The sequence below is a fragment of the Hippoglossus stenolepis genome, chromosome 4 (assembly GCF_022539355.2).
Source record: "Hippoglossus stenolepis isolate QCI-W04-F060 chromosome 4, HSTE1.2, whole genome shotgun sequence".
NCBI classification, from domain to species: Eukaryota; Metazoa; Chordata; class Actinopteri; order Pleuronectiformes; family Pleuronectidae; genus Hippoglossus; species Hippoglossus stenolepis.
This window is the reverse complement of record NC_061486.1, coordinates 17,301,403-17,311,906: the sequence shown is the minus strand read 5'-3', so window position 1 is coordinate 17,311,906 and position 10,504 is coordinate 17,301,403. Positions and strand designations below refer to the sequence as shown.

The following is a 10,504-nucleotide window of genomic DNA, read 5'->3' as shown; positions in this document are numbered from 1 at the left end:
TGTGTGTGTGTGTGTGTGTGTGTGTGTGTAAACCCCCTCTGTCGGCTGTTGACTGCCCAGCATGTGCCTCACAATCTGGAGGTGAACTCACAACTGCTGCAGGTGATCCTACATAGAGAGATTGAAGATTAAATAGATAACCGAACATGATAAATGAACATGAGTTTATAATCCACCACATAAAGGACAAAAAATCTAAACAAAAAAATGTAGCCACTTTAATATAGGACCTTTATTAAAGTGGTTACATTTTTAGTTTAGTTTTTTATGTTTAGAAATGTCTGCTGTGAGAAAGACCTATAGGTCTTACAGGAGACCTACAGGAGACTTACAGGAGACCTACAGGACCTATAGGTCTTTCTCACAGCAGACATTTTGACTTGTCCCAGTAGAAAAGGTTAACAACCAGTCCCAGTGTAATGTCATTATTGACACCTGTGCTTTTCCTATGTGTCAAAATGTCTGCTGTGAAAAAGGCCTATATATAACCAGACTGACCCTCAGTACAGCTCATACCTCCGCCAAGGCCGGACAATCCTGCACATGCTTGTCTAGTTCTAATAGTAGAAATATAGACAAAGACATAAGACAAAATAAAGTGGTCTTATGATTTTGTTTGTCATTAAGCAAAGTTAAAGAAAGTGCGAAGAAAATATCCTGGATCCACTTCTCAATCTGCATCCATACCAAAATGTAATGGGTTTATCCCAGACCCAGGCCTCATCCACCCACCAAGTTTGATGGAAATTGGTTGTGTAATTTTTGCGTAATCCTGTTCACAGACAAACAGACACAGGTGAAAACATAACTTTCTTAGCAGAGGTCTTAAATAACTAAATCATGAGCTGACAGCTCATTCACACCAACGTTTCGGGAAGTGTAATAAAACTTACATCTGTTTTCAAGGTATCTTGTCATTGTAGGAAAATCAGTGTGACAGTGAGACTTTCACATTCACAGGACCCTGAAAGTAAAGCAGCTAAATGGAACTCAGCCATCATTCATTTTATTATTTACACCTGTTATTTTCCAACATGGTGACGTGTTAAAATGTCTTCAGTCCAAAGGCCTTCAGTTGTCCATTGGAGGAGGATGTGGCCTCAGTTATGGTCACAGGTTACACCTTAAAGACTTGCAACAAACACGGGAGTGACTCATCAAACAAGGAAACTCCCTGAGCTGGCGAAGCGTCTCAGATTTTACAAATCATTTAGTCTGTTGACTTACACATTTCACTTATATGAATGTATAAGCTGAAATCTAGGTTTCAATGATTCCTACAACAATATTCTCCATTTTCCTCCTAATAGGGTTTGGTTTGTTGGGAGGTGTTTCAGCCCGGGTTATGTAAAACTATAATATATCTCTGCTGTTGTGATGATTGCTCAGGCTGAACTGGTTTTGATTGAGAGAAGTGTACAGATTTGGGGTTGTGATACTTTGGGTTATGTTGGACACTAAATTGTAGTCTAATCAATAGGACGCTCTTAATCATGCTGGGCCCAGTCTGACACTCAATGAGCATCAAAAGCAAATGTTTCAGTTTATTACAATTGCATTTCATCCCCTAACTTTTAAATTTTAATCAGTATTATGTCATAGTTTCGTGATAAAAGACTCGTATAATGTTGCATTATTTTAAACAAAAAAGCAGCACCTTCAATTCAGGTAAGACTTTAGATCTCACTGTATACTTTTTAGATTAACACTTTAATTCTTACTATGAGTGTCTGTTGAGGATCAGCACTGGATTATAACAGTGCAGCAGTGAATGAAGGAGATTTCCTCTGGCCCACATTCTTCCTGTGGGATGAACCATGAGTCAGTGTCAGTCAGTTACTCTGCTGAGAGACACAGATGAATCTGTGTGTTCCTCTCTTTCATTCATCACACAGATCTTCACTGTTTACTACATCTGAATGCTGTGTGTGGGTCAGTGTGTAAGTGGGTTGTAACCTGTGTACGTGTATGTGTTCATGAGCAGAGAAGGCGTAGCATTTGAATTTGTGTATGTGTTCTGAATAGCCTGCATTCACAGTTTTCCTCTATACAACGCAGGGCTATTATATCACAATACACCATAGTATGGTTCAGTGGGTTGGAGTGAAACGAATAGTGGAGTGACACTGAAGAGTGATGGTAGAAACCACACTGATAACTCTGTGTTATGGTCAAGCTGCTGTCGACTGGAGGCGAGGAGAGCGTCGTTGTAAATTCATTCTCATTCCTTGTCCCAAAGGTTTTCAGTTGACAGTCATTTAAGACTAAGCAGCAAAAAGCTTAACCGTAAAGTTTTTAAGGGTTTTACTAAAATAAAATGAAAAAAAAAAAATTGACTGGCTAATCGATGAATCGCTGATATTTTAAGCAGTTGGTAAAAGTGAGCATTGCACATTAGTATTGTGATCAGGAACATGTTCTCAGGTATCTAGGTGATACATTATTTTGTGAATGTAAACATCAGACCCTGTTACCCAGATTTGAGAAATCCGAATGATACCTGCATACTGTAGCATATAAACACTTTAAACAAGGTTTCTAATCAGGTTTTCAGATTATGTTAAATTACTCAGAAGATAGTCAGTAAAGAAAAATAGGAAGAACAAGTAAAGCAGAAGATGCCCTTGATATCCTTTCTTCTATGACTTAAGATCATATAATGTAATAGAATGTTCTCTCTCTATTATCCTTTTTCCCGAAACTTCACTTTTGGTTTGCAGTACTGTTTCTCAAATACTTTATTAACATTATTTATTATGCTTTATTTCTTAACTCTGCTTTCCCTAAAATGTTGTTATTACTACCTTGCTTGCCATAATCATGTTTTCTCCCACTTTATCTACATTTAAGTAGCAGTAGGAAACACTACATATTCTTGATTTTATTAGTACAGGCACTAATACCCTTTAGGCTGTATTATTACCAAACTTTCTGTGTATGCTGTATATTCTAAGAGAACCACACATCACCATCTGGACAAAAACAAACGGGCACAAAGTGGCACCAGTGAACTGATTTAATTACAAAGAGAAACCCACAGTGACAAAACAAGAACAGCAAGGTACAGGAAAAAACTGATCAACTGTAACCATGAAAACTGCAAGATGTCAACCAGAGATACACAGAGTTATGACCACACGGTAGTTTTTTTCTTCCTGTAGACATCTGTAACAAGTCAACATCACCAAACTCCTTCAGTCACAACAGAAGCCATCTTGTCTCCTTCTGGAAAGATCCATGACATATATAATTTAAACGTGACTGACAGCACATGCCAGAGGGAGCAGGAAAAAAACAAACCTTACACAAATATATAAAAAATATGCCATTAGATTCATATGAACAATTGAGGACTGTGGGTGCACTATTTACAGAAAAAAGGCAATATATACCAATATTTACAACAATAAAGACTGTTCACATAAGGATATCAGGAGGTTATTTAAAGGTTTCTGGGAGTTGATCAGTGATGATAGGGTGAGTTTGATGTGATGGTGAAAATAAACATGTGAATCTTTTGTTTCTTGGCACAAAATATGGTTCATTCTCTTTATCGTGATCAAATAAGCATTGAGTTTTACTTCATATCTAAGACGCAGTGTGTTTGTGTGCATGTGCATGTTTGTATGAAGACATTTCAAGGGCAAAAACCTACGATGCAGCTGCAGAAAACAGGATTATTCCATCACTGGTACTTATGTCACTGCTGAGGAAATGTAAATGTATATTGTTAAGGCTGATTTAAAGAAAATCTAACTATTTTGAAGGTTATTGATTCCAACTATGGCAGCAATTTCAGAAAATCCTGAATAGAGCTGTCAAACTAAGCAGTTTTCAGCCTTGGTCCAGGACCCACCACCATGGTGCAACGTTTCTTGTGCTGCTCAACTCGTTCCGCAACATGTTGCCCTACGGCCAGCATAGATATACAGCATCTTCATTGGTAAAGTGGCAGCTCTTGGCTCCGAGAACACAAACGTAAACTTTGCAGTGAATCATACAGAACATTCAAAACCGTACACCGAGCTGCTAACTCAACATTACGGGACAAAAATTGACATATTCAGATTCATAATCATATCTAATGTCTTGCCAAGGATTAGATAAGATACCACATTTCGTCTGTGAAATGCTACCATCAGGAGTTAGCCTAGCTTAGCATAAAGACTGGCAGAATTGCGAAGAATTAAAACACCCCATGAAGTCAATGGAGTCTGCCAAGAAAGTACGTAACAGCACAAATCCCAGCTACAATGTGTTTTTACACTTTTGTACTCAAAGAAACAACTCAATGATTTGTTAGCTTTAGATGTGTTGGTAGGCGGTTTATCACCTTCCTACCTTTCACCCGATATCCATTAGTTCTGCTATGCTAAGCTAACCATATCCTGGCTGTAGCTTTCATCTTCATGGAACATTAGAGTGGTATCGTTCTTTTCGTGTAACTCTTGACAAGACACCAAATGTTTGCTAACTTCCCAAATGCTCACTTTAAGTTTGCTAAGATTCTCAGACTTTCTTCTGCTGTATTTTTTTGACGTGCTACCACAAGCTAACTGGACTTGAACAAACAAGCTCCTTTTTATACTTTTCAACTGATAACACAGTGAGCTACACACACACCACCTTTTACACTTACAGAGTGACAGAGCTCGCGAGCTAGTTAGCAGCTATCACAATGATCGGCTGATCCTCTTAGCCCTGCTCACAGTGAAGAGTTAACCTAATGTGGATGAAGTGGGGAAGCTGAGTGTGCAGATGGCTGGTTAAGGTGCAGTGAGGTTTTCTAGGCTTGGGATCAAAGGACAATCGCTGCTTAACCCTGAAGCCTGAGGCTAACATGTGCGTCCAAGGACACGTCTTTGTCATCCTTCACTTCCAGACATCTGCTGTGAGCTGACATTTCACTGTGTGTGTGTGTGTGTGTGTGTTGTAAAATGGCTTAACATTTAGACTGAAGGAAATTGCAGGCGCTCAGTGTTTGTCCTTCTGACCTACTCTTTATTGACAGGCACTCTCGAGTCTCATAAACAAACTACATGCATCTCAAACTATCAATGCTGAAATTTGTGTTTGCGTAGGTTTGTGTATTCTGGGTGTAAATGCCACATGACACACCGGGAGTTGAAAACCAACTGAAGAGTTAAACCAATGCTGCCGTTTGGTACACAAACAACAGGGGAACAGCGGTGTGTCCGACATCTGCATTCAGAAACAATGTGATGCGAATTTTGAAGGAGGTTGGTTTTTGGTATGTTTTCTAGCGATAAAGAACATTTCCTCTAGACCACTCTACTTTCTAGTCCTGTTTCTACATATACAGTATGGAGCTATACCACATCTAAACAAGAACCCTGAACTGTGCATCGTACCAAAACGTGAGCGGACTGCATCGGTAAACCGGCCAAATGGCGCTGGATTATCTAATCTGCTAATCGGGCCACGGTCTCCTCGTTCTCCAGCTCAAACAGAAAAAAGTGAAAGCTACATCTTCTATAAATTAAGTGCTGTAAAAGAAGGCGCTAAAATCTAAACCATAAATACTGTACATAACTCTCTTTATCTGCTACCACAGCCTAGCGTCATCTCTGCTACTGAAACAAGTCCCGATTTCCACGATACGATGCTCCACAAATTGAGAATCATTGGCAAAGTAAATCTCTCTCAGATCCTGTAATGTTAAAACTTACCTAAACAAAGCAATTTTTTCTACCAGTAGTGGGACACTGCTTCATCTACGTTCATGTCGTCTTAAACTGGCAGCAAATGATGAATAAGTAAAACGGATACAAAGTGATTATCTGTGGAAAATAGACATTTGTGTTTCTCACAAATGTCGGATTCAGCGAGTGAAGGCTGTGCATTAATGTAGGTGACTGTATGCATGTGATTATAACCGTACATACCCAATACTGCATTTGAATGATGCTCTTGTTCTCTCTCCCTCTACTGGGGACATTTTTTTGACAAAGGCAGTCTCATATCTAAGAGCATTTCTCATGGAGTAGCTATTATTACATCCTTACTGGGGCCAGAATGATCTGATCTCAGATCTGCTATTAGGTGTTGTCCAGACCTGGTTAAGGAGCAAAATAAGTTGTCCTTTTCTCATTCAGAGGCTCACAGACGTTGATTTGCTTTAACTCTAGTAGTGAAAATAAGCAAAAACTCGGATTATTGATCAAACTACAGTCAGTTAGTATGATTCATTTGTAGATATTCATATAATTTGTCATGTTAATTGAAGGCGTAAAAGGCTGATGTCCAAGAAAACCAGTGAAAATGTCCACATGCTTTGTTCATGTCCACATTCATTCAAATGTCCTCCTGTCATGACGTCATAATTTGATTCATGATTTGATTTGAGTCTCTTCTCCGTTGTCTTCGTCAGTGTAAAGACACGTTTCCAGACGTTACTCGCAGACAGATGCCAAAAAATGAAATACACATGCACAGACCACACAAAGTGTGGAACAACACACACCAACAGAAACATTACTCAAGAAAACTGGGTCAAGAAAACTAGGTCTGAAGTGATCATATTCATTTGTAAGTTCGGGCGGGAGTTGACAGCCATATTATGCACATAGAGACCGGTGGACCGAGCAGAAGACCAAAACATCAACAACAAAAAGTGAGAAGTTCCATGGCGGGAAAAGTGACGGGAGCTTGTGCGGCATTCTTAGCGAGAGGCGGGGAACTGATTGGCTCAATTGTCTCACACCCTCCAAAGCAAAAGATGGTTGGTACTGTCGTCCCTTCCAACGGTTTCACTGCTGTTAGTCAGTCTGAAGTCCTCATAGCCGTCACCGCCGGAAATGACTAGATGGTTAGTTTTTGGAGGGATGTGGGCGGAGGCCCTGCGGCGTGCGGAGTCGCGCCTTTGAAGGTTTCCATCAACTGTACTGCTGCTCTGTGACTGGTTGCCTAAGAGAGAGGAAGGGTTAGAGGTCGAGAAAGGCGTGTTTCAGTTCAGTTTTGTGTATATATATTTTCTGTTAATATTTCAAATATAGAAAAAGTTGCACATTTATAAAGTTAAAACACCAAGAATGTCAGAATATTTGTAGGTCAGTGATCTATATAAATACAAACTATTGCTTGCTAACAAATATCTGCGAAAAAACAACGTAAAAACCTGTGGAGTCAGTTGTTGGAAGGGGAAAGTTCATGTCAAACCCTTCTGGTAGTTCGATTGATGTCAGGAATCGAACGTGGCCCGTGTGTCCGTGAGCCGAGCCCATCGGCACCAGGGGAGATTTCAGAGTCCCAGCCCCGGTTCCTGAGCTCACTGCTGGGATCGTCAACGTAAGGACCACCCCTGTAGAGGAACACCATCTTGAGATATGGTGTGTTTTTCAATCCAAGGAACACTTCTTTGTAACAACTCCATACTGACATCACAAGAACTTCAGATTTTAAAGAAAGGGTTTCAGCCCATTCCAAAATCCCCGAATTATGTATCTTACTGACCCATTTTAAATATTCAAAATAAAAACATAAAATTTCCTTAGCCTGAATAAAGACAAAATAGTTTTTAATTTGTATTGCATATGACTTTTTAAATGCAGTTTGTATGTGAATGTACTTTTGGATAATTTCCAGACCATCATGGTTTAATGATTAAAAGTAAATGGCAATTCCGTTGATTCATCAGGTTCATGTATTTGGGATTTATTAGACTAAAGGTGTGTTATTACCTGCGCTTGTGCCAATCCACAGCAGATCCTTACAGGCCAGCAATGCTGTGATTCTCAGACAGGCGGCTTTGTGCTGTCTGATGATGGCATCTGCACCTGAACGGAGAAGAACAGGATAATAAACTTTATAGGAGGGTGATGGATACACAGGGTGATGGGACATTGGAAATACAAGGGAAAAGGTTAAGTTAAAACTTTAAGGAGGAAATGAACAGATAGGTAGTAAGTTATTGCTATATTCACTTGAAGACATTTAAAGCTAAAAGCTCATGTATATTAGTTGCTTCTGACATCTGGAATTGAAATAATACCAACAAAGTGTGAATGCTCCGACATAGACGATACATGTGCTTCTCGCTGCCATTACAGAGCTCGACCATGTATGTATATATTTGCATGTTTGTGAATGCACCTATATTCCTGTGTGTGTTAATTTTGTTCATGATTATTTACCTGCGAGCATCTTGTGCACAGCAGGCGCCATGTCCACCTCTGTCAGGCTCTCCCAGGTCTGAGCGTGGTACAGTCTGACCTGCGCACTGCCCTGCAACGCCAGCCACACCCCCTGACCGTACGCCACCATGCACGTCACACAGCGACTGCTGTCAGAGCCCACCTGGAACCAGTGCTGGGAGGGGGGAAGGGAGACAGATGGGAGGGAAGAAGTGTTTAACACATTCCTCAGTGTATGAATGTACTTTTTATTCCACACACATCTTTTGATTTGATCCTCATACATCTGACCGTTCTCACCTCTTGTACCAGGGTAGTCGTGTTGATAATGAGGACTCTGTTCTGTGAGCCACACCACAGCTTCCCACCCACAGGAACCATTTTGGTGACAGGACTAGTGGGTGAGCCCAGAACTAACGTCTGAGAAGACTGAGGGTCCCAGAAACTGCCTGCAGAGTGAGAGGAAAATATATAGATGTATTTGCTGAATAGTCTTTATAGTTGATTGGAGTTAAAATGATATCCGTCTTTAAATGATAAGTGAGGTAGCATGCAGATTTTTTCAATTTTCACCACAAGCAACAGTGGTACTGAAACATGATGTCATCAATTTAAGACCCTCTCTCACAATGTATGCAGACTAGAGAGGATTCAAGATATTAAGGATTTAAACAAAACGTTGAAAAAGAAATCGACCTACAACTATAAACAACTTTAGCTAAAGCTGCTTTCAGACATGCACTGTACGGCAGATAATCTCCTGACACTCTCCTGAGGGGCTGTATGTGAGAACACACCACCCCTCACCGCCCCAGGGATTTCTGTGTTGGTGTGTCTGACCGGAGAATCTCCTGCTGCCTTGTTCATATGTGCAAACTCCGGAGAGACTCCGCACCTAATTCATGTCGGAGAACTCCACACCCGGAGTTTATGTCTGAAAACAGCTTAAGTGTGTTTTGGATTCTTCCTTAACCTGACACTGTCCACACTTCAGCTTACCTGCTTCTCTCTGATAGACGATCACCTCTCCATTGGCCAAAGACACAAACACTTTGTTGTCCAAAAACCTGAAGAAGGCAAAACAAAGGAGGAATGTGGAAATGAATGAAGACAGTAAAAAAAAAAAATGGATGAACCCAGCTGCATCAAGTCTCTTTTGATCCCTTTTCCTCCCAACTCATGATGTATTTTTTAGAATAATATTTTTCTTATACAGCTTTAATTCCAGTGATATCTTCAATTTTAAGGGATAAACGTTGGCCAATAAGGCAGACTCACAGTATACAGAGGATGGAAGCCGCGTGTTGCATCTTCATGCTGTTTTTACGGTTGCGGATGTTGTCCGAGGACTGGTACACGTGGATGCTAACAGACACAGAACCATGGAGAGAATTATGAGTACGTACCTGATGATTTGTTCACTGGAAACATTTTGGTAATTTTGGTTATAGGTTTTCAAGAGGTTTGATTGAGAAAACAACTTTCAAAAACAAGTGAGTAGAGTGTGCATGTGTTGCTGCACCACACACCATCCGTCCTCTGTGCCCAGCCACACTGAGCTCTGGTAGGCCTCGGGGTCGATGCTGAGCAGGTCCTCCAGACTCGCCCTGGTGAAAGAGCCACGGGAGGATCGGCGCATGGCGCGGCCGTCCATGGGACTGTCTGTCTGGGTACGACTTCCTCCGCCCACCCCTAACATCCCCGGAGCTCCATAAGAAGTCGGCACTTGGAATTCCTGCTCCTCCTCACTGCTGGTGGTCTCTGTGGCCATGTCCTTGGAGCCTGGACCCTCGTCATCTTAAAAACAGATAAAGCAGAGTGTGAGGGTGGGTTATGGGTTATGGGTTAGGGTTGTGTTAGTAGTGTGTGTGTGTGTGTGATTCATTTAACTCACTGCCGTAGCTGGATGAGATGGTGGAATGACTGGCCTGACTCTGTAGAGTGGACGAAGGACTGGGTGAATCCTCGTCATCTGTGTCATCGCTGTCGAACGGAACAAGCTCCGCCCCTGGTCCTGGAAATCAATCAATCAGCTGATCCATTAGGAGATCAGTCAACACACAAATTGTCGCTGCTTGTCATGTTGTAGAAACTCTAATGGACGAACCTGTAGGTCGCTCTGTCAGCTCCAGAGATGAATGAGAGATCGATATGTGCAGCTGCTGACCGGGGGCTCTGGAGGGAGGGGCGGGCTCTGATCCACGCTCTCTGAGGGGATGAGTGATTGGTTAATGGCACAGACGACACCCGACATGTGGAGGTGTCACTACAGTCAGTTTAATCTGATGTTTCAGCTCCTGTAGCCACACACACTGTCCCACTAACACCCACCAACATCAGGTGTCTGTCTG

General features: G+C 41.4%; 1 protein-coding gene across 1 annotated transcript in view; it reads right to left on the bottom strand.

Moving 5' to 3' along the window:
- Positions 1-3,001: 3,001 nt before the first annotated feature.
- The window catches only part of LOC118105825 (rho guanine nucleotide exchange factor 17), a 63,671-nt gene continuing 56,168 nt past the window's right edge, over positions 3,002-10,504 (bottom strand). The window contains exons 15-24 of the mRNA XM_035153759.2: positions 10,261-10,361; positions 10,048-10,167; positions 9,683-9,950; positions 9,432-9,518; positions 9,153-9,220; positions 8,454-8,602; positions 8,154-8,328; positions 7,701-7,796; positions 7,139-7,321; positions 3,002-6,927 (exon numbers count right to left, since the gene is read on the bottom strand). Of these exons, the coding sequence (XP_035009650.2) occupies positions 6,719-6,927; positions 7,139-7,321; positions 7,701-7,796; positions 8,154-8,328; positions 8,454-8,602; positions 9,153-9,220; positions 9,432-9,518; positions 9,683-9,950; positions 10,048-10,167; positions 10,261-10,361 (1,456 nt within the window). The 3' untranslated portion in view covers positions 3,002-6,718. The remainder of the gene's footprint in view (positions 6,928-7,138; positions 7,322-7,700; positions 7,797-8,153; positions 8,329-8,453; positions 8,603-9,152; positions 9,221-9,431; positions 9,519-9,682; positions 9,951-10,047; positions 10,168-10,260; positions 10,362-10,504) is intronic.